The sequence below is a fragment of the Oncorhynchus mykiss genome, chromosome 18, assembly GCF_013265735.2.
Source record: "Oncorhynchus mykiss isolate Arlee chromosome 18, USDA_OmykA_1.1, whole genome shotgun sequence".
Classification (NCBI taxonomy): Eukaryota; Metazoa; Chordata; class Actinopteri; order Salmoniformes; family Salmonidae; genus Oncorhynchus; species Oncorhynchus mykiss.
This window is the reverse complement of record NC_048582.1, coordinates 24,289,910-24,314,228: the sequence shown is the minus strand read 5'-3', so window position 1 is coordinate 24,314,228 and position 24,319 is coordinate 24,289,910. Positions and strand designations below refer to the sequence as shown.

The 24,319-nt window shown below is 42.4% G+C and overlaps 1 protein-coding gene across 1 annotated transcript in view; it reads left to right on the top strand.

Moving 5' to 3' along the window:
- LOC110497104 (zinc finger protein GLI2) overlaps positions 1-24,319 on the top strand; it is a 91,286-nt gene that overhangs the window by 57,204 nt on the left and 9,763 nt on the right. Inside the window, exons 6-10 of the mRNA XM_036952397.1 lie at positions 7,695-7,896; positions 11,055-11,253; positions 12,193-12,303; positions 16,729-16,869; positions 19,640-19,789. Of these exons, the coding sequence (XP_036808292.1) occupies positions 7,695-7,896; positions 11,055-11,253; positions 12,193-12,303; positions 16,729-16,869; positions 19,640-19,789 (803 nt within the window). The remainder of the gene's footprint in view (positions 1-7,694; positions 7,897-11,054; positions 11,254-12,192; positions 12,304-16,728; positions 16,870-19,639; positions 19,790-24,319) is intronic.

Genomic DNA, 24,319 nt, shown 5'->3' with positions numbered 1-24,319 from the left:
AGTGAAGTTAAACCGGATAGATACATCCCTCTGTCTCTCATAGTGAAGTTAAACCAGATAGATACATCCCTCTGTCTCTCATAGTGAAGTTAAACCAGATAGACACATCCCTCTGTCTCTCATAGTGAAGTTAAACCAGATAGATACATCCCTCTGTCTCTCATAGTGAAGTTAAACCAGATAGATACATCCCTGTCTCTCATAGTGAAGTTAAACCAGATAGATACATCCCTCTGTCTCTCATAGTGAAGTTAAACCAGATAGATACATCCCTGTCTCTCATAGTGAAGTTAAACCAGATAGACACATCCTTCTGTCTCTCATAGTGAACTCAGCCCAGGAAGCGTGGCCAGAGCAGCCTGTGAATGTGATAGCCAGCCTTACCTAGTGACATGGCCACTCAGGACTCAAGGCCAGCCCAGCCTCTGGAGGAGGAGGGGTCCACTCCACACACACAACCTAGCAGTTGGTCGTCCACACACACAGCCTAGCAGTCGGTCGGTTGCTGCCTGGTGCCTGGCTTGCTGACATAAATCACCGGGGGAAAAAGGAGGCGAGGCGCTGCGAGAGGAGGGGGGACAAGGAGAGGTGAGGTGAGCGCCAGCCCCGGCTTTCCATTACCTCATTTATCAGGGGAAGTGGCACATTAATAAACACATCTCCCCCGAGGTGAGCCGCTAACACAGATAAATAAGGCTACCATTTCTGAATGGCTTGTCCCGGTCACTGAAACTATAGAGCCATTAATGCAATATAAATACTAAGGGCTAAATTCACCTCAGCTTTTATTTTAGGATGAACCTGAGTTAGTAACTAGTTAACTGCCGCTAAGTTACAACACGTATTCTCCAACGCGAACCCCCTCCCCCGATCATGTGCTCAATGTCTTTAACAGCTCATGTAAGAAATGTATTTATATTAAGACTCACAGCAGAAATATCCCCTGAGAGACAGTGGTGGAATCCCTTTCAGGGCTGGGGTCAATTTGAATTTAAAAGTGATTTTAATCAAAAAAATCTAAATGGAATACTTTTTAAATAAAGAGCTTCTACTCATCAGTTTATTCAGAAGTCATTGAAAATAGATGCTTATTTCAATTATTGTTGTTATTTAAGTTTACTTCCTGAATTGACCCCAGCCCTGGTCAATATGTCCCAGGACATTTCGGAAAGTCCCAAAGCACTAAAACTGAGCACGTGTGTGTTACTTATGGGACTGTATTGGAGAGAGAACATTTTGAAATGACAGTTAGCCATTAGCTTCTGCTAAGAATAATGGCTCAGGAAGCAAGAATGCTATTCTCTGTGGTGGTAGCCTGAGTTTAATCAGCCGAGGCACTGTTTGTGTAGAGCTGCTGGTGCAGTGCCTGGTGTTGGCAACACATGTTATTGAGCCATTATGGACGTCCGGTTGCAGTGTCTTTGGTTATTACCCCACAGATTCTAATGGCACTGTTGCTCTGGACTGGCTCCACTAACACCACTGCTAATGTCTAGCACCTGTTGAGCCCTGAACAACTGGCTGACTGGCTCTCCTGCTGACATCACTGGCCCCCTAGAGCAACGGACTCCAGAAACACACCGGTTACATATCATAGGAAATTAGAGGATAACCAGCTTTATGAATTTCATCTGTGATTTGGTGTTTTAATTTTTTTTTTACAAAATGCCATTACCCATACAGTTTAAGGCTTTTATTCTTAAAAAATGTTTAAACAGCTGGTTACAGTAAATGTCGTACCTGGCTGGTAGTAGATTATACATAGTGGCACTTTTTCATTAAGTAATTATTGGATAGTTATTACGTAATTATCATCCTACATTGTCATCCTACATTTTTCAAAGTAAGACCAGGTAGCTCAGGGCCTTTCAAAAATAAACTGTGACAAAATGTACATTATAAACCATGGACATACAAGCGATCAAAAACACTTTGCATACATTTCAGTTGAAATCAATTCTCTAAATTGGCCTCATTTACCAAAGTGAAGTACAGAATGTTTTCGATCGCAGTGAGATTTTTATCTGTTTAATTAAAGTACATTATTTAGGCTTAGATTTATTATCCTTTACACTGAATCTTAATGAGGTCACCGTGGCCTATGTGTGCATCCCAAATAGCGCCCTATTCCCCAACATAAGGTTCTGGTCAAAAGTGGTGCACTATGTAGGGAATAGGTTGCCATTTAGGATGCACACATTTTGAAAGACAACATAGCTAAGATCTTTTCAAACAGAATAGAAGCTGTTTGTTTTGCGCATTTTGCTTTATTTTAATTGTAGCTCGTGCACATTGAAAATGTGTGTCACTAGGGCACATTAAAGAAAGTTGTTTGAGGATTGTTGTTTTAGCTTTCATCTCCATCCCGTATCCCTCCTCTGCTATAATTCCAGCACCGGATAAGAGATGAGTTTATTTTACTGCAACAATATCTTCTGCCAGGCTCGGTTTCCATCACCTCAGACAAATTGTTTACTGTATTAGCTGGGAATCAATCTTGAGCACTTATTGATAGTGCTGCTCTATTTCCAGGGGGTTTGGGAGTCGGAGGGAGGCTGCGTTAGCATCCATCACCCAGTCCCAGGCTGAGCTAGAGGCTAGGCTGCGCTGGAGCGTTCCTCTAGGTCTGTCTCTCGCTCTGGAGCTCCAGAAATAGCACAGAGTTGGGCAGGGTATGATGGGATGGGGAAATGACACAATGACAGTGAGAAAGAAAGATTGACTTGATATAATTATTTTTGCCTGTATGAAATAAATACAAATATTTGAAAACATTCTTAATATCTCACAGTGGTAAAGTGGGTGCCCTCACTTAAGGAGAGAGAGAGACACTGGGTTTTTGACTTGGCTTGGAGTGAGTGATAGTGGGGCTAGGAGTAGGGGCACAAAAGTTTGGACACACCTACTCATTCAAGGGTTTTTCTTTATATTTAGATTTATTGTGAAGACATCAAAACTATGAAATAACACATACAGTGCCTTGCGAAAGTATTCGGCCCCCTTGAACTTTGCGATCTTTTGACACATTTCAGGCTTCAAACATAAAGATATAAAACTGTATTTTTTTGTGAAGAATCAACAACAAGTGGGACACAATCATGAAGTGGAACGACATTTATTGGATATTTCAAACTTTTTTAACAAATCAAAAACTGAAAAATTGGGCGTGCAAAATTATTCAGCCCCCTTAAGTTAATACTTTGTAGCGCCACCTTTTGCTGCGATTACAGCTGTAAGTCGCTTGGGGTATGTCTCTATCAGTTTTGCACATCGAGAGACTGACATTTTTTCCCATTCCTCCTTGCAAAACAGCTCGAGCTCAGTGAGGTTGGATGGAGAGCATTTGTGAACAGCAGTTTTCAGTTCTTTCCACAGATTCTCGATTGGATTCAGGTCTGGACTTTGACTTGGCCATTCTAACACCTGGATATGTTTATTTTTGAACCATTCCATTGTAGATTTTGCTTTATGTTTTGGATCATTGTCTTGTTGGAAGACAAATCTCCGTCCCAGTCTCAGGTCTTTTGCAGACTCCATTAGGTTTTCTTCCAGAATGGTCCTGTATTTGGCTCCATCCATCTTCCCATCAATTTTAACCATCTTCCCTGTCCCTGCTGAAGAAAAGTAGGCCCAAACCATGATGCTGCCACCACCATGTTTGACAGTGTGGATGGTGTGTTCAGCTGTGTTGCTTTTACGCCAAACATAACATTTTGCATTGTTGCCAAAAAGTTCAATTTTGGTTTCATCTGACCAGAGCACCTTCTTCCACATGTTTGGTGTGTCTCCCAGGTGGCTTTCTTCTTGTCACTCTTCCATAAAGGCCAGATTTGTGCAATATACGACTGATTGTTGTCCTATGGACAGAGTCTCCCACCTCAGCTGTAGATCTCTGCAGTTCATCCAGAGTGATCATGGGCCTCTTGGCTGCATCTCTGATCAGTCTTCTCCTTGTATGAGCTGAAAGTTTAGAGGGACGGCCAGGTCTTGGTAGATTTGCAGTGGTCTGATACTCCTTCCATTTCAATATTATCGCTTGCACAGTGCTACTTGGGATGTTTAAAGCTTGGGAAATATTTTTGTATCCAAATCCGGCTTTAAACTTCTTCACAACAGTATCTCGGACCTGCCTGGTGTGTTCCTTGTTCTTCATGATGCTCTCTGCGCTTTTAACGGATCTCTGAGACTATCACAGTGCAGGTGCATTTATACGGAGACTTGATTACACACAGGTGGATTGTATTTATCATCATTAGTCATTTAGGTCAAAATTGGATCATTCAGAGATCCTCACTGAACTTCTGGAGAGAGTTTGCTGCACTGAAAGTAAAGGGGCTGAATAATTTTGCACGCCCAATTTTTCAGTTTTTGATTTGTTAAAAAAGTTTGAAATATCCAATAAATGTCGTTCCACTTCATGATTGTGTCCCACTTGTTGTTGATTCTTCACAAAAAAATACAGTTTTATATCTTTATGTTTGAAGCCTGAAATGTGGCAAAAGGTCGCAAAGTTCAAGGGGGCCGAATACTTTCGCAAGGCACTGTAAGAAATCATGTAGCAACCAAATAAGTGTTAAACAAATTAGATTCTTCAAAGTAGCCACCCTTTGCCTTGATGACAGGTTTTTAACACTCTTTTGCATTATCTCAACCAGCTTCATGAGGTAGTCACCTGGAATGCATTTCAATTAACAGGTGTGTCTTGTTAAAAGTTAATTTGTGGAATTAATTTTCTTGTTAATGCGTTTAAGCCAATCAGTTGTGTTTTGACAAGGTAGGGCGGTAGGGGGGGTTTACAGAAGATAGCCCTATTTGGTAAAAGACCAAGTCCATATTATGGAAAGAACAGCTCAAATAAGCAGAGAAACGACAGTCCATCATAACTTTAAGACATAAAGGCCAGTCAATAGGGAACATTTCAAGAACTTTGAAAGGTTCTTCAAGTGCAGTCGCAAAAACCATCAAGCGCTATGATGAAACTGGCTCTCATGAGGACCGCCACAGGAAAGGAAGACCCGTTACCTCTGCTGCAGACGATAAGTTCATTAGAGTTACCAGCCTCAGAAAATGCAGCCCAAATAAATGCTTCACAGAGTTCAAGTAACAAACACATCTCAACAGCAACTGTTCAGAGGAAACTGCGCGAATCAGGCCTTCATGGTCGATTTGCTGCAAAGAAACCACTTCTAAAGGACACCAATAAGAAGAGACTTGCTTGAGCCAAGAAACACGGGCAATGGACATTAGACCGGTGGAAATCTGTCCTTTGGTCTGATGATTCCAAATGTGAGATTTTTGGTTATAACCGCTGTGTCTTTGTGAGATGCAGAGTAGGTGAACGGATGATCTCCGCATGTGTGGTTCCCACCGTGAAGCGTGGGGGTGCTTTGCTGGTGACACTGTTGTGATTTATTTAGAATTCAAGGCACACTTAAGCAGCATGGCTACCACGGAATTCTGCAGCGATACGCTGCATCTGGTTGGGGTTAGTGGGATTATCATTTGTTTTTCAAAGGACAATGACCCAACACACCTCCAGGCTGTGTAAGGGCTATTTGACTAAGAAGGATAATGATGGAGTGCTGCATCAGATGACCTGGCCTCCACAATCACCCAACCTCAACCCAGTTGAGATGGTTTGGGGTGAGTTGGACCGTAGAGTGAAGGAAAAGCAGCCAACAGGTGCTCAGCATATGTGGAAACTCCTTCAATACTGTTGGAAAAGCATTCCAGGTGAAGCTGGTTGAGATAATGCCAAGAGTGTGCAAAGCTGTCATCAAGGCAAAGGGTGACTACTCTGAAGATTGCAGTGCTAGAGGCAGGTTCGATCTCAGGCTGTGTCTCGACCACGAGACCTTTAAGGCCTAGTCCATAGGCCTATATATTTTTATCAAGTTTGTATCACTAAAGTGGCCAAATAACTTAAAATAAAGCACATGAATCCGCTTTACAACGGGTGTAGAGCCTAACTGGCATAGTTTCAATCAAATGTATTTTGATGAGTTTTTTGGTTACTACATGATTCCATGTGTTATTTCATAGTTTTGATGTCTTCACTATCATTCTACAATGTAGAAAATAGTAAAAAATAAAGAAAAACCCTTGAATGAGTTGATGTGTCCAAACTTTTGACTGGTATGGCAGGTGGTTAGTGGTTAGAGCATTGGACCAGTAACCGAAAGGTTGCTAGATCAAATCCCTGAGCTGACAAGGTAAAAATCTGTCGTTCTGCTGCTGAACAAGGCAGTTAACCCACTGTTCCTAGGCTGTCATTATAAATAAGAATTTGTTCTTAACTGACTTGCCTAGTTAAATAAAGGTAAAATAAAAAACAATAATACTGTATCTAATGCATATGTTACAGGTCCCAGTTTTGGGACTGGGTCAGCAGACAAAAGTTCCTGTAACACAGGATAAATGATGAAACAGGAGAACGTGGCTTCTCTTTCAAAGGTTCTCTCAATTATCTTATTCAACATTCTCTAAAGTGCAAATCGTATTTTTCTGTCTTTTCATTTATTTACATTATTTTGTTTTGTTTTCTTTAAAGTGTATTTATTCATTTGTCTCATAAATCCCTGACATATTTCATAAACATGTCAAAAATACATCAATTCACGCATCAAAAATATTCAATTCTAATCCAATTCACATCCTAAAATTCCTTACGTTTATACGCCAAACACATTTACTCTTAACTGTAATTCACCTGTCTAGGTTATAATTATGTAGCTGACTGTTGCTGACTATAGCCCTATAGAAGACTCTAAAACACAAAAGCCTTTAAAGACTGGTATTATCAGGAATCAAGGTAAGATGCAGACATGTCGAATTGACAATGGTTTAATATTCCAACAGGGGCAGGCAATAGACAGGTCAAGGCAGGCAGGGGTCAGTACACCAGAGGTGGGGCAACGGTACCCGGACAGACGGCAGGTTCAGGGTAGGCAGAGGTCAACAATCCAGAAGTGGGGCAAAGGTACAGGATGGCAGGCAGGCTCAGGCAGAGTGGTCAGGCAGGCGGGCTCAGAGTCAGGACAGGCAGGGGTCAAAACCAGGAGGGCGAGAAAACGAGAGTCTGGGAAAAGCAAGAGCTGAGAACAAAAACGCTGGTTGACTTGATAAACAAGACGAACTGGCAACGAACAAATAGAGAACACAGGTATAAATACACAGAGGATAATGGAGAGGATGGGCGACACCTGGAGGGGGGTGGACAGGTGAAACAGATCAGGGTGTGACAGGTATAACTCATTAGAAGTCACTTTATACCCATGCTCAAAACACATTCACCCAGTGTAAGAAGGGTTAATAGAAAGACAAGGCTATTGCAACTGACATTAATGCTAATTTCCGAAAAATTACTGAACAAGCTAGCTAAGCGCTAACCGAAGCTAGCAACCAACTGACCGGAGCTAGCTCTAGCTCTATCGCAATGGCGAAACCTTGGAGGACTGACAATTCAGTAAAAGCATTCTTCCCCAATACAAAGAAACCATACATAAACACAAATGTGACCATACATTTTGTCTGCGTCACACATGTATTGAATGTATTCAGTATATGCAAACTACGACAATAAGTCTCTGCATACTTGAATCAGATGCAGCTATGCCAGGAGGAGAAGCCGAGAGAAGTTCAGAGGTTGTCAGACTAACGGTCTGTATGTGTCTGTGTGTTTTTCTTTTCCACAGCGTCACGGTTCCCCAGTCCCAGACTGACCCCCAGGCTGAACAGAAAGCGAGCCCTGTCCATCTCGCCTCTCTCAGACGCCAGCATCGACCTGCAGACCATGATCCGTACCTCGCCCAACTCTCTGGTGGCCTACATCAACAACTCACGCTCCAGCTCTGCAGCTAGCAGCTCCTACGGACACCTCTCTGTTGGAGGCATCAGGTACCCTAGCCAGCAACTAGTCAATATGTAGTAACGAATGATTGTTAATTAAAAACTATTAACTTAAGATGCTTGGATAGGCTTAACTGATATACTGGTCACGTGAATATAAACTCCATTTAAGTCAAATAAAGTAATACATGCCTCGGGAGTTGCGCAGTGGTCTGAGGCACTGCATTGCTAGAGGCGTCACTACAGACCTGGGTTCGATCTCAGGCTGTGTCCCGACCGGGAGACCCATAAGGCCTAGCCCCTAGGCCTATATATTTTGATCAAGTTTGTATCACAACTAAAGTGGCCAAATAACTTCATAAAAGGAAGCACATTAATCCGCTTTACAAGGGGCGTGGAGCCTAACTGGCATAGTTTCAAATTTGGGGAAGATCATTTTCACCATAAAAATGCACCTTTATGATAAAAGCATTACATGCATAATCACATTTGTGGTCCCTTTTGAGAATGGCGTTTTCTTGCTAGTGGAACATTCACGCTTATTGCTGTTCATTAGGCCTACTTATTACTCGTTAGGCTGACGAAAAGTAAATGTGGACAGTTCTTCCAATATCTTCAATATGCGCCTCGGAATTGGATAAGAACGTGCGCAGTTGTGTCCCCGATTTGTCTGTCTTCACTTGTAGCCTGTGAGAAAGACCTGATCACTTGACAGAGAGCAATGTGAGTGAGAGGTGCTTCAGCACGCGGCCGGGAGAAGGGAATTATAATTATTATATTCAGCCCAACGGCACAACGGCCACTTTGGGCGCAAAAGGAATGGATTTGTTAGGGGACATTGCGGCCACACAAAGGATATGCAGCCGGGAAATTTAAGGCATTATCAAGTTATTGTCAAATTGTGAATGAGAGACTGATGAAGTGTGTATATCCTGCGTAAAAAACAAAGCAGAGTTCTTGCCTTTCATGCAACTTTTTTCAAATCATCAATAGAGTTGTTTAATTGCTATATTGTAATTACTTTGCCACCATGGCCTATTTATTGCCTTACCTCTCTTATCCTACCTCATTTGCACATGCTGTAAATAGATTTTTCTACTGTATTATTGATTGTATGTTTGTTTATTCCATGTGTAACTCTGTGTTGTTGTATGTGTCGAACTGCTTTGCTATATCTTGGCCAGGTCGCAGTTGCAAATGAGAACTCAACTAGCCTACCTGGTTAAATAAAGGTGAAATAAATAAATAAATAAATAGAGTTGCATCATGCAGCCTTAGAATGATTAAAAATCGAAACAAACACATTTGTATCACAACTAAAGTTACATTAATAACTCTAATTTAAGCATATAGGAGTACCTGTTTCTTTGTTAATGTCACGATCGTTGGAAGAATAAATGGACCAAGGCGCAGCGTACATAGAGTTCCACATGTTATGATCCCCAATCAGAGACAACGATAGACTCTGATTGGGAACCATACCAGGCCAACAAAGAAATAGAAAACATAGACTACCCACCCTAGTCACACCCTGACCTAACCAAAATAGAGAATAAAAAGGATCTCTAAGGTCAGGGCGTGACAGTTGTTCACTCAACACAGAATAGCCACATGTGCGCACTCCCTCAAATCGTTTGGAGAAAATATCCTTTCTATTTTATTCAGCTATGTTCAATTGTATTCTTCATAATGTCATGGAATTCTAAGCAAATCTTGTCTGCTAAATGAACTAGTGTAGCCCACAGCCATATGGTATAGCCAGATCAGGGCCGAACATAAGTACAACTCAGATTATACTATTCTATTCTACTTTTTCTTCATATCAAGTTTCTTTAGACCTGTCTAAAATAAATAATGGATTTATTGTTTTTTATTTATTTATTTTTATTTTATTTTTATCTTTATTTAACCAGGTAGGCAAGTTGAGAACAAGTTCTCATTTACAATTGCGACCTGGCCAAGATAAAGCAAAGCAGTTCGACAGATACAACGACACAGAGTTACACATGGAGTAAAACAAACATACAGTCAATAATACAGTATAAACAAGTCTATATACAATGTGAGCAAATGAGGTGAGAAGGGAGGTAAAGGCAAAAAAGGCCATGGTGGCAAGGTAAATACAATATAGCAAGTAAAACACTGGAATGGTAGTTTTGCAATGGAAGAATGTGCAAAGTAGAAATAAAAATAATGGGGTGCAAAGGAGCAAAATAAATAAATTAATTAAATACAGTTGGGAAAGAGGTAGTTGTTTGGGCTAAATTATAGGTGGGCTATGTACAGGTGCAGTAATCTGTGAGCTGCTCTGACAGGTGGTGCTTAAAGCTAGTGAGGGAGATAAGTGTTTCCAGTTTCAGAGATTTTTGTAGTTCGTCCCAGTCATTGGCAGCAGAGAACTGGAAAGAGAGGCGGCCAAAGAAAGAATTGGTTTTGGGGGTGACTAGAGAGATATACCTGCTGGAGCGTGTGCTACAGGTGGGAGATGCTATGGTGACCAGCAAGCTGAGATAAGGGGGGACTTTACCTAGCAGGGTCTTGTAGATGACATGGAGCCAGTGGGTTTGGCGAAGAGTATGAAGCGAGGGCCAGCCAACGAGAGCGTACAGGTCGCAATGGTGGGTAGTATATGGTGTATATATAGTATATCACCGTTTTGGTGACAAAACGGATTGCACTGTGATAGACTGCATCCAATTTGTTGAGTAGGGTATTGGAGGCTATTTTGTAAATTGTGATAGTGTAAGCTACATTTCGTGGATTTAACAGACATTTTTTAAATGTAGATGATCTAAAGGTCTGCATCAGTGGCTTGTAGACTATGCGTGGAAGCCAGGAGATGCTAAATGTGTTTATGTTAATTCATGTTCAGTTACCGTGAGACCGACGTGAGGCAGGCTGACAGAACCTCATGGCTGCCACAGCCTTATTCTTGGCTGACATTGAGTTCAGGTGAAAAGTTGTGACTTACATTTGAGTCATTTTGCAGACTCTTGACTCACAGGAGCAATTAGGGTTATGTGCCTTACTCAAGGGCACATCAATATATTTTTCACCTGGTCAGCTCAGGGATTTGAACCAGTGACCTTTCAGTTACTGACCCAACACACTTAACCTCTAGGCTACCTGGGTTGCAAGTGGAATTTTGTGTCACAGTTGGAGATAAGAGACACATCTCTCATGTGTGTTAATGTCTTGTGTTCCAGTCCGTCCTTTACATTCCCCCATCACATCAACCCCATGGCCTACCAGCAGCTCCTGTCCCAGCAGAGAGGCCTGAGTGTGTTCGGCCACACCCCTCCTCTCATCCAGCCCCCACCCATCTTCTCCAGTCGCCAGTCTGCCCTGGGTCTCTCCTCTCTGCCCCCCGCCTCACACAACCACAACAATGGCTCACAGTCAAAGGTGAGACTGCTCTTCTTCTTTGGTAACGGTGGTATGCAAACCAGCTTTGATGTGCGAAGACTTTTCTCCTTGAGTTTGTTCATCTTCTTCCTGAACTGTGCCTAAATTGTCTGGTACGAGGTAGATCTTCTCATTATCCATAACCGCCAAATGTGAGCCTTGCCCTGTGGCCTTCTGGAAGTTCTGGTAGTGTGTGGGATGCTCAAATCAAACCAGCATGACATCTATAGCCGTACAATTTTCTTCTGTTTGTTTGCATTGTCAGTAAACTTGTTTTAAGATGATTTAAAACATAAATACTGCTGTCTCCTTCCCTCATCCCATTGTATACATCCACTGTGGTTTGTGGTTCTCTCTGTGGTTCTTATCATACCATTCACTGAAATGCCCCTTTGTAAGGTAAACTCCATACCCATGAATAAGGGGATTGGGGACGTTAAACCCCCATTGTCCAAACACATACGGTCCCAACCCCACGGTTCTGTTACAGACCACAGTAAACACAAGAGGGATACAAAGTCTTCCTCTGATTAGGAATACTTTGCTGTGGTTTAGTGCAATCCCAGAATCACAGTCTAGCATGACTATTAAAGCCAACGGACAGATACTGCCTGTGTCAGCTTATTGTGAAGCATTAACTGTGTAGGTGGTGGGGTGTGCCTACTCCCCTACTACCAAAGTTTCTCCAGGAGTCACCTGAGGTTTACACTGAAGCCCCAGGCAGTGGGCTCACTCTGTAGATGGATGGGATGTTTTCATACTGTACTCCACCCTCTCATCACAAAAACACTCGAAATTGTTTAGTCTCTGTGGTGGCTCACCTCTGATGTATGAATGTCTATTTGACCCGAGTCCTGTATTAACCCCTATCTTTTCTTCTATTTTATTCTCTTCCCTCCTCTCGTCTCCTCTCCTATTCTCTCCGCTCCTCCACTCCAGAGCACATGTGGGGACTCGGCAGTGAGCAGTACAGTCAATCCCATGAAAACCAAGAGGTCAAAGGTGAAGACAGAGGTGGAGTATCCGAGGCCGCTGTCCCCATGCTCTCCGGTAAGAATCGGATTAGGATATACTACTTTATAAAACAGTTGTCATGATGAACCTTGTTGCCCTGTACAGTAAGTGAGACGTACGGGTTGATAGGATCTAAAGAGAATGATGTGTTGAGGGTAGAGGTCGACCGATTAATCGCAATGGCCGATTAATTAGGGACGATTTGTTTTCATAACCATCGGAAATCGGTATTTTTGGGCGCCGATTTCCGATTATTAAAAATATATATATTTAACTAGGCAACTCAGTTAAGAACACATTCTTATTTTCAATGACTGCCTAGGAACTGTGGGTTAACTGCCTTGGTCAGGGGCAGAACAGACAGATTTTCACCTTGTCAGCTCAGGGGTTCCAATCTTGCAACCGCACAGTTAACTAGTCCAACGCTCTAACCATTGCACTCCACGAGTAGCCTGCCTGTTACACGAATGCAGTAGAAGCCAGAGTAAATTGCTAGCTAGCATTAAACTTATCTTATAACAAACAATTAATCATAATCACTAGTTATAACTACTAATCCAGTTTAGCAGGCAATATTAACCAGGTGAAATTGTGTCATTTCTCTTGCGTTCATTGCACGCAGAGTCAGGGTATATGCAACAGTTTGGGCTGCCTGGCTAATTGCAAACTAATTTGCCAGAATTTTACATAATTATGACATACATTGAAGGTTGTGCAATGTAACAAGAATATTTAGACTTAGGGATGCCACCCGTTAGATAAAATACCGAACGGTTCCGTATTTCACTGAAATAATAAACGTTTTGTTTTCGAAATGATAGTTTCCAGATTCGACCATATTAATGACCAAAGGCTCGTATTTCTGTGTGTTATTATGTTATAATTAAGTCTGATTTGATAGAGCAGTCTGGAGCAGGCCCGTAATCATTCATTCAAACAGCACTTTTGTGCGTTTTGCCAGCAGCTCTTCGCAAGCACAGCGCTGTTTATGACTTCAAGCCTATCAGCCTAATGGGTGGTGTAACCAATGTGAAATGGCTAGCTAGTTAGCTGGGTGTGCGCTAATACTGTTTCAAACGTCACTCGCTTTTAGATTTGGAGTAGTTATTCCCCTTGGCTTTTGTGGAGCGATGGATAACGATGCTCCAATGTGGCTGTTGTCGATGTGTTCCTGGTTCGAGCCCAGGTAGGGGCGAGGAGGGGGACGGAAGCTATACTGTTACACTAGCAATACTATAGTGCCTATAAGAACATCCAATAGTCAAAGGTATATGAAATACAAATGGTATAGAGAAATAGTCCTATAAATAAACCTAAAACCTCTTACCTTGGAATATTGAAGTCTCATGTTAAAAGGAACCACCAGCTTTCATATGTTCTCATGTTCTGAGCAAGGAACTTAAACGTTAGCTTTTTTTAAAAAATGTTTACTTTCTTCTCCAACACTTTGTTTTTGCATTATTTAAACCAAATTGAACATGTTTCATTATTTATTTGAGGCTAAATTGATTTTATTGACGTTTTATATTAAGTTAAAATAAGTGTTAATTTAGTATTGTTGTAATTGTCATTATTACAAACCATTTGTTTTATACAAATCGGCCAATTAATCGGTATCGGCTTTTTTGGTCCTCCAATAATCGGTATCGGCGTTGAAAAATCATAATCGGTTGACCTCTAGTTGAGGGCAATTAAAAAATGATCAATCCTCTGCAACTGATGGGGTAAAAAAAAAGAACAGTTTCCATTGCTTCCTTTCCTCTGCCATTTCCCCCCAAATAGTCCTCTGTCCTGAACTGACACAGACCCCTGGGAACCAGCCAGTCCCCTGACCCCCTTTCTTTCTCTGCTACGGCTGAAAGAAGAAAAACTCTGTGTGATAAGAGCTTTGCATCCATTCGTTTGTTCCTCCCCGCTCTTCTTTTCTCCCTGGCTGCTGTAAACTGTGCCACAGCACTTCATTTCAATGAAATATTGGCCAGACGTTATTGTCATCGGAGGTGCATCTCTCTCTCTCTCTCGCTCTCTCTCTCTTTTGACAAATTTGCGGAGCCCTCCTCTCCGACTCAGAGGCAGGTTTGGGTTTGTGCCTGATGCATGGGGATGGCGGTGTACACAGTCGTCTTGGGGCCAGTAGAATTGATGAAGATAGTGGCGCGGGGCAGAGATAAACATGCTGCAGTCAGCACATTGGAGCAGGGAAGGATGGGAGGCTGGAGCTGTGGAGAGAGAAAGAGGAGACCAGGGGATGGGCTGCACATCACACACACACACACACACACACACACACACACACACACACACACACACACACACACACACACACACACACAGGCCTGGGAACTGTCTTAGATCCCTGCCTGGACAGAAAAAAAAATATGTCTGTTACATGTACATTATTAGTCACTCTGTTCCTCCAGGCAAGTCAATCTGGGCTATCTCGGATAATGTCAGGGTGTCCCCTCCCCACATCAGTAGCAGTTAATAGTTGAACAGGGATGCAAACTGGTGAGTGCCCAAAAAGGTGACACTTTTTTTTTTGCATTGAAACATGAAAATTGAAAATCCCTGCTAGGGGGAAATGCAGGTTCTAACTAATTAGACAAGGCATATGATCTACATGATCAGTCCCTGTGTGTAAAATAAAAAGTGGTTCATGTGATCCTAACTCAAAGCTAAAAAATGTAAAGAAAGCAATCCAATGTTATTTGTTGCCTAGACTTTACTGCAAATGAAAAAACAATACACTCATATTGCAGTTAGCCATGACAGCCTTTACAATAGAATGCTTGTGACCACACACACACATCTAAATATTGCACTTGGGGGGAAAAAAAACATCTTAAAGTAGAATGAAACAAACAGGCATTCTATTTTTGTTCTATTATAGTGGCCACTATAGTAGACATCGATCAAGTGCACAAGGCTACGTGTGCAAAAATAACCTTCACTGAGTAAAACATGTAATAATCCCCCCCCCTCACTCACATACGAGGCGGCAGGGTAGCCTAGTGGTTAGAGCGTTGGACTAGTAACCGGAAGGTTGCCAGTTCAAACCCCCGAGCTGACAAGGTACAAATCTGTCGTTCTGCCCCTGAACAGGCAGTTAACCCACTGTTCCCAGGCCGTCATTGAAAATAAGAATTTGTTCTTAACTGACTTGCCTGGTTAAATAAAGGTAAAATAAAAAAATAAAATAAAACATACACAAGTGTTACTGTCAAATTTAACACAACAAAAGTCATATATTTGGCCTACACTGCACATTATAACATTGTACACTTTCTGCCTGTGGACATCGGTTCTACAATGTGCCATCAGAGCATGATACTCTTTGTTGGCATAATTGATCTCTTTCAGGCAGAGAGTACACCATACCCCTTTTTAGCCACTGTATTGAAAAAGTGAGAAAGAGTGGACGTGTGTGGTGTTCCAGGCATCCAGCTTAAGTCAGGCCCAGCTCCAGCAACACTTGATCCCTGAATCCACTTGTTTAACAAGCAACGCCTCATTTTCACCTAATTCTCTAATTCTGAAAATTAACCACAAACTGTAGAGGGATAACATTAGTTCACAGATAGTAGTTAGTTCGTTAACTAGTTAGCTAGTTAACATTTCACACAGATTGCCAGGGTCCAGTAAGCAACTAACGCGTTATAACTTGAGGAACGGCAAGGAGTCGTATACCAGTTAATACTAAAGCGAATTGGTTAGGCCACGAATGTTAGCTCATCTGATGTTGAAACGTTGGCTATCTAACGTTAGCTGTCTGACTTTATTAGCCAGCTAATTGTCACACTATAAACTAAATTATTTGATCAGATAAGTTGGCTAATGTTGCTCAACATTTCTCTGGCTAGCTAACGGATTATTCGATCCAGCTAGCAAGACACTTGACAATGCTAACAATACCTGTTCCACCACACTTTCTCCCTCACCTCAAACTTTCCGAATGCCAGTTGTTTTTCGGTTACAGCTCATGAAGTACGCTTCATCATCTTCTCACCCCCGGTCTCCGTGGTCAGGCTTCTCTAACGTCACCTCTTCGTTATCGTTCAGGGCAAGCTTGCCTTCCCACTTTCCACTGTAACAGGCACGTTGGTTGCCTCTTCCCTCTTCAGTCGCCTGCTGCGCTGCATTCTGCTGTTATGTGAACGATTGGCTGAGCCTTGGATACAGACAGTATTGCTCCAAACGCGCAGCACTCGTTCGCTTACAGCCAGTAGTGATCCAAAGCCCCCCACCCCACTCCTCCTCTCCTAAACTTTTCTTATCGGATCTACACGAATTCAAAACGGCGACTTCCGCCAAAAGGTGACTAGTTTGCATCCCTGGTTGAAGTGTCGGCAGGAGTGTTAATAGCTTGTGTTGGGTTAAAAGAAATAAGACATATTTCTTAGACTGTAAGAGAGAATGGACTATAAAGTCTTCTTCTCTTTTCTCGTGTTCTAACTCTAACAGGATCATCTAGGTGGGATGCTGGGCCTGAAGGAGGACTTGGATAAAGATGAATGCAAGCATGAGCCAGAGATGGTGTATGAGACCAACTGCCACTGGGAAGGATGCTCTAAGGAGTACGACACGCAGGAACAACTGGTCCATGTAAGGAGGGGACGGGGGACAGGAGGGGACGGGGGACAGGGGACAGGAGACAGGGATCAGACAAGCATTTCCTTTTTCTTTAACTAGCTCAGAAAATGTTCCTGTGTGTTTTAAAACAACCAACCCGGAGCTGGTTTCCTAAAAGCACCTTAAGGCTAAGTATGTTACCTGTGGTTCAAACGAAGAAACCGGGCCCTGGGCCAAGAGCAGAGGAAGGTCGCTATCTAATGAGTGTGTGGTGAGAGAGAGGAGGTCTGCCTGTCAGTGCAGCTGGAATAAGTCCAGAATAAATCCCACAGACCTCTAGGTCTATATGAGCTCCCTAACCTCTGACCTCTGACCTCTGAAGCCCAACATAAAGCCATCCTGCCAGGAACACTAAACCCTTAACCCCTCCCTGATTTAGTCTTCACAGTAACCTCTAACAAACTAAGAGTCCATATTTTAATGCTGCCTAAGACTAAGGCTTGTCAATGGACTTCAACTGGGGTCCTGTTTTATTATGCGTTCCTCCAGATAGATACTGAGAGTCAGATGATTCATTGGTTGTTCACATAAAGAAAGCTTAGCGTTTAGCTTCCATGAGACTGGGATTGTTTTACTCTTTTGAACTTTTCGGCATGTAGAGTCTTGGTCGAGCAGGGGCATTCCAGGCCGTCACTGAAGCAGAAAGAGAGGGGGACAGACAGACAGAGAGAGAAAGAAAGAGAGAGCGAAAGGGGAGGGGGGCAGAGTGAGGGAGCGAGGGGGAGAGCGAGAGAGAGAGATAGGAGAGAGAGAGAGAGAGTGGAAGAGAGAGTGGAAGAGAGAGGAAGAGAGAGAGAGAAAGAGGAAGAGAGAGAGAGCAGGTTAGCGAGATAGAGGAAGAGGGAGAGAGAGAGCGGAAGAGAGAGGAAGCGAGAGAGAGAGAGAGGAAGAGGGAGAGAGAGAGAAGGGGGGCACTGTAACACAGAGGAGCTTTGACTATGGCCTCCATTATCTATCCTCATTGTTTCACTCAGTCACCGACAGTTACACTCCAGCTGAACGTGAAACCTCTGAGATCCTTCCTAATGATAGGCACACATACACACAAACACCTTCCTAATGATAGGCCAGGATGGTTTAGGTTAGGCAGTTACGGACAAAGAGCTGCTTGTCTGAGAGAGCAGTCAACGCACGCTCAACCGCCATGTGTCTTTGGCTTAGTTATCATGGGCCAGACATTTAACCAACATGTAGAGAGAGTAGCCTAAGGAATATGTTGGCATTTAGCTATTACAATGATGGTCCTTGTCACCAAAGTGTGTGTGTGTGTGTGTGTGTGTGTGTGTGTGTGTGTGTGTGTGTGTGTGTGTGTGTGTGTGTGTGTGTGCGTGCGTGCGTGCGTGCGTGCGTGCGTGCGTGCGTGCGTGCGTGTGTGTGTGTATATGTGTGTGTGTGTGAATGCAAATATGCTTGTTAGCGCTACACTCTTGCAAGGAAAAAAGTTTCTTTAGTTGCTGCATGGTTGAAACTAACTAAATGTTCTCAGGGTATTGAGTCCTTTTCTGCAGATGTGTTCATCAAAGGATCCCAGGAAACAGCAGTGGTTGAGTTGTAATCCCTCCACACTCACTGGGCCCCTGCACTCAAACACTACAGCCCTAATGAGGGAGGTGCACAATACCTGTCCAGACCCATTCGTCCTAGGCTATATGCACGCCAGCCAGCGGGATGCCACATCAATCTTGGATAAGAGAGTTGGAAATCTGTCACAGGGCAATTCCATTAAATGAAAGTGTTGTGAGGCTGCCGCTTCAGACACATACAAACAGAGCGGAGCAAAGGAGCATTTGCCTGTTGGACGATTGATTTTAATTTCCCTAACCGTAGAATCCCTCTTGTGGAAAAAGTAGACTAGTGGAACTCATCTAACAGAGCCACACTGCAAAGTGTGCGTCCCGACAACACAATCACGTCTTTTCTCTTCACTGTCTGACAAACGGAAAGTTAACGGCAAACTTTGATTGATGGCGTTACTCCTAATTTCTTTGATAGGCAAATGGCTGCTCCGCCTCTGTCACAACCTGAAATTGAGTTGTTCTAATAGACCTCTGTCACAGAGAGAACCTCTGTCTCCTGTTGATAGTGTGTTCTTTAAGTAGTACAAATACACTCAACGACAGACAGAACAGAACACAGCTAGAGACCTAATAAAAAAGACAACCTCAGAGGGACTTCTGTGGGGAGAGAAACATCAAATCAAATTGTATTGGTCACATACACGTGTTTAGCAGATGTTATTGCGGGTGTAGCGAAATGCTTGTGTTTCTAGCTCCAACAGTGCAGTAATATCTACCAAGTAATATCTAACAAGTAATATCTAACAAATTTCACAACAATACACACAATACACACAAATCTAAAGTAAAGGAATTAAGAATATATCATAATTGGACGAGCAATGTCGGAGCAGCATAGACTAAAATACAGTATAATAGAATACAGTATATACATTTGAGATGAGTAATGCAAAATATGTAAACATTGTTAACATCGGGAGAAGTTACAGGCCATGCACAGAAAGAAAACCCCGCCCCTTCCCCTTCGGCACTTATGTAGATTTAAAAGAATTACTACAACTGAATGACGGTTGCTTTACACCTATTCAATCCCTTAGATTGACACAAGTGTTTTAGGGAGTAGGGGCTAGGGGTTGTTACTGGTCGGGACCGCAAGTTTCACAGGCTGTAGAGATCCAGAAAGGTATTAACACGTGTCATCCGGGTCATCCGTGTCTCCCCCACAGCACATCAACAACGACCACATCCACGGGGAGAAGAAGGAGTTTGTGTGCCGCTGGGATGAGTGTTCCAGGGAGCAGAAGCCGTTTAAGGCCCAGTACATGCTGGTGGTTCACATGAGGAGACACACAGGGGAGAAGCCACACAAGTGTACCGTGAGTAACTGATCGTCGCCAGGCTCGGCCTTTCGCTGAGCATTTGCCTCTCTAAACATTTGTAGAGTGTACCGTCACACACACACACACACACACACAAACACACTCACACTCACAGAGAATCACACACAGATGTGTGCAAGCTTGCACACACACAAATCTAGAAATGCCGTTTGGGATTTTCTCCATATTTCACGTGATCATTCTTGAAAAGGAATACAAATATGCTTACAGTGTGATTACATTACATATTCACATAGAGGATGTCCCTAAGCTGGTTAGTAGGGTGTTTGTTAGTAGTTTCAGTAAGGGCAATGGGTCCTTCTTACAGTAAGACCTAGATATATCCTCTACGGTACTGTATTGTAAGTCCCTCATGTACAACATCTAAGACTTTTCTCTCTTCAGGCCAAATCCTTAAGTTTTCACATAAATCATGCACTGATGTCAAGGGGAGATTTGTTTCTAAAGTTAGGATTGGTGACTATAAACAGTGCATTCGGAAAGTATTCAGACCCCTTCACTTTTTCCATATTTTGTTACGTTACAGCCTTATTCTAAAATTTATTAAATAGTTTTTTCCCCTCACCAATCTACATACAATACCCCATAATGACAAAGCATACATTTTTGCAAATGTATAAAAAAATGTAAAACTCAAATAACATATTTACTTCATTATTCAGACCATGTACTTTTGGTATTTTATTTATTTTATTAGGATCCCCAGCAGCTACTCTTCCTGTGGTCCACACAAAACATGAAACATAATACAGAATGACATAATACAGAACATCAATAGACAAGAACAGCTCAAGGACAGAACTACATACAGTGGGGAGAACAAGTATTTGATACACTGCCGATTTTGCAGGTTTTCCTACTTACAAAGCATGTAGAGGTCTGTAATTTTTATCATATGTACACTTCAACTGTGAGAGACGGAATCTAAAACAAAAATCCAGAAAATCACATTGTATGATTTTTTAGTAATTAATTAGCATTTTATTGCAAGACATAAGTATTTGATCACCTACCAACCAGTAAGAATTCTGGCTCTCACAGACCTGTTAGTTTTTCTTTAAGAAGCTCTCCTGTTCTACACTCATTACCTGTATTAACTGCACCTGTTTGAACTCGTTACCTGTATAAAAGACACCTGTCCACACACTCAATCACAGACTCCAACCTCTCCACAATGGCCAAGACTAGAGAGCTTTGTAAGGACATCAGGGATAAAATTGTATACCTGCACAAGGCTGGGATGGGCTACAGGACAATAGGCAAGCAGCTTGGTGAGAAGGCAACAACTGTTGGCGCAATTATTAGAAAATGGAAGAAGTTCAAGATGACGGTCAATCACCTTCGGTCTGGGGCTCCATGCAAGATCTCACCTCGTGGGGCATCAATGATCATGAGGAAGGTGAGGGATCAGCCCAGAACTACACGGCAGGACCTGGTCAATGACCTGAAGAGAGCTGGGACTACAGTCTCAAAGAAAACCATTAGTAACACACTACGCTGTCATGGATTAAAATCCTGCAGCACAGGCAAGGTCCCCCTGCTCAAGCCAGCGCATGTCCAGGCCCGTCTGAAGTTTGCCAATGACCATCTGGATGATCCAGACGAGGAATGGGAGAAGGTCATGTGGTCTGATGAGACAAAAATAGAGCTTTTTGGTCTAAACTCCACTCGCCGTGTTTGGAGGAAGAAGAAGGATGAATACAACCCCAAGAAATCCATCCATGGGGCCATGTATCGCAAGATCTTGGCCAACAACCTTCTTCCCTCAGTAAGAACATTGAAGATGGGTCATGGCTGGGTCTTTCAGCATGACAACGACCCGAAACACACAGCCAGGGCAACTAAGGAGTGGCTCCGTAAGAAGCATCTCAAGGTCCTGGAGTGGCCTAGCCAGTCTCCAGACCTGAACCCAATAGAAAATCTTTGGAGGGAGCTGAAAGTCCGTATTGCCCAGCGACAGCCCCGAAACCTGAAGGATCTGGAGAAGGTCTGTATGGAGGAGTGGGCCAAAATCCCTGCTGCAGTGTGTGCAAACCTGGTCAAGAACTACAGGAAACGTATGATCTCTGTAATTGCAAACAAAGGTTTCTGTACCAAATATTAAGTTCTGCTTTTCTGATGTATCAAATACTTATGTCATGCAATAAAATGCTAATTAATTACTTAAGGGTTTCAGTGACTTCATTAGCTGTGGTTGCTGATGCATATTTGGTTGAATCATAAGCATACATGGACACACATGCTTTGTTTAATGCCAGTGGCAGGTCATTGGTAAAAAATAGAAAAGAGTAGAGGGCCTAGAGAGCTGCCCTGCGGTACACCACACGTTACATGTTTGACATTAGAGAAGCTTCCATTAAAGAAAACCCTTTGAGTTATATTAGATAGATAGCTCTGAATCCACGACATGGCAAAGGTTGAAAAGCCATAACACAACAACAGGTTATGGTCAATAATATAAAAGACTGCATTAAAATCTAACAGTACAGCTCCCACAATCTTCTTATTACAATTTATTTTTACCAATCATCAGTCATTTGTGTCAGTGCAGTACATGTTGAGTGTCCTTCTCTATAAGCATGCTGAAAGTCTGTTGTTAATCTGTTTACAGAGAAATAGTATTGTATTTGGTCAAACATAATATTTTACAACAGTTTGCTAAGAGCTGGCAGCAAGCTTATAGGTCTGCTGTTAGAACCAGTAAAGGCCGCTTTACCACTCTTGGGTAGCGGAATTACTTTGGCTTCCTTCCAGCCCTGACAAAGACTTTCCTCTAGGCTCAGATTAAAAATATGACAGATGGGAGTGGCTATAGAGTCATCTACCATCCTCAGTTGCTTTCCATCTAAGTTGTCAATGCCTGGAGGTTTGTCATTATTGATCAATAACAATCATTTTCCCACCTCTCCCACATAACTTTACAAAATTCAAACTTGCAATGCTTTTCTTTCATTATTTGTTTTTTATGCATGGATACAATTGCTTACTGTTCGTTGTTGGCATTTCCTGCCTACGTTTGCCCACTTTGCCAATGAAATAATCATAAAAATAACTGGCAACATCAAATGGTTTCGTGATGAGTTGAATTTGTCTTTCTGCCCATAATTTCATTTAAAGTACTCCAAAGGTTTTTTCCATTGTTCTTTATATCATTGATATTGGCTTCATAATACAGTTTCTTCTTTTTTGTTGTGTTTAGTCACATCATTTCTCAATTTGCAGTAAGTCAGCCAGTCAGATGTGCAGCCAGACTTATTAGCCACTCCTTTTGCTCCATCTCTTTCAACCATACAGTTTTTCAATTCCTCATCAATCCATGGATCCTTCACAGTTCTAACATTGAGTTGCTTAACAGGTGCATGTTTATCAATAGTTGGAAGAAGCAATTTCATAAATGCATCAAGTGCAGCGTCTGGATGCACCTCATTAATCACATCAGACCGACAAATATTTTTAACATCGTCCGCATAAGAGTCACAGCAAAATCTTGCGTATGATCTCTTATACACTATTTTAGGCACCAGCTGTTAGAACTTTGGCTTTCCTGGATATAGCCACTATATTGTGATCACTGCATCCAATTGGTACGGATACAGCTTTAGAACAAAGTTCTACAGCATTAGTAAAAACGTGATGGATACATGTGGATGATCTTGTACTTGTAGTGTTTATAAACACCCTGGTAGGTTGGTTAATAACCTGAACCAGATTACAGGCACTGGTTACAGTAAGAAGCTTCCTCTTGAGCGGACGGCTTGATGAAACCAGTCAATATTCAGGTCCCCAAGAAAGTAGACCTCTCTGTTTACACCACATACACTATCAAGCATTTCACACATATTATTTAGATACTGACTGTTAGCACATACAGTAAGTGGTCTATAGCAACACCCCAAAAGAAACGGCTTTAGATGTGCCAAGAGAACCTGCAACCACAACACTTCAATAACACTTGACAAAAGATCTCGAAGCATTACAGGGATGTGGCTCTGAATATATACAGCAACACCTCCCCCATAAGCATTTCTGTCGATGTTATATCCTTGTATTGCTGCTGCTGTATTATCAAATGAATTATCTAAGTGAGTCTCAGAAATGGCTAATATATGAATGTTATCTGATGTTAGCAAGTTATTTCATGAACCTTATTTCTAAGGCTACACATATTAATACGGGCTATTTTCAGCCCTTTCCTGGGTAGCTCATCAGAGACAGACATAATACTGGAGAGAGCAAACAAAGTAAGATACAAAAATATACATTTAGCAAGTCATTAATCAATTGGTGTGTGTGTGTGTGTGTGTGTGTGTGTGTGTGTGTGTGTGTGTGTGTGTGTGTGTGTGTGTGTGTGTGTGTGTGTGTGTGTGTTGCGTTGTTGAAGCTATGAACCCATAGGTTTGGCTCTCTCATCCCTTCCAGGCTTCTGGGAGGGGGGGTGGACAATGAGCCTGTCATAGCGGATGTAAGCAATGTCCCCGCGAGCTCTGGCAGCTTTCATGGCTGGGA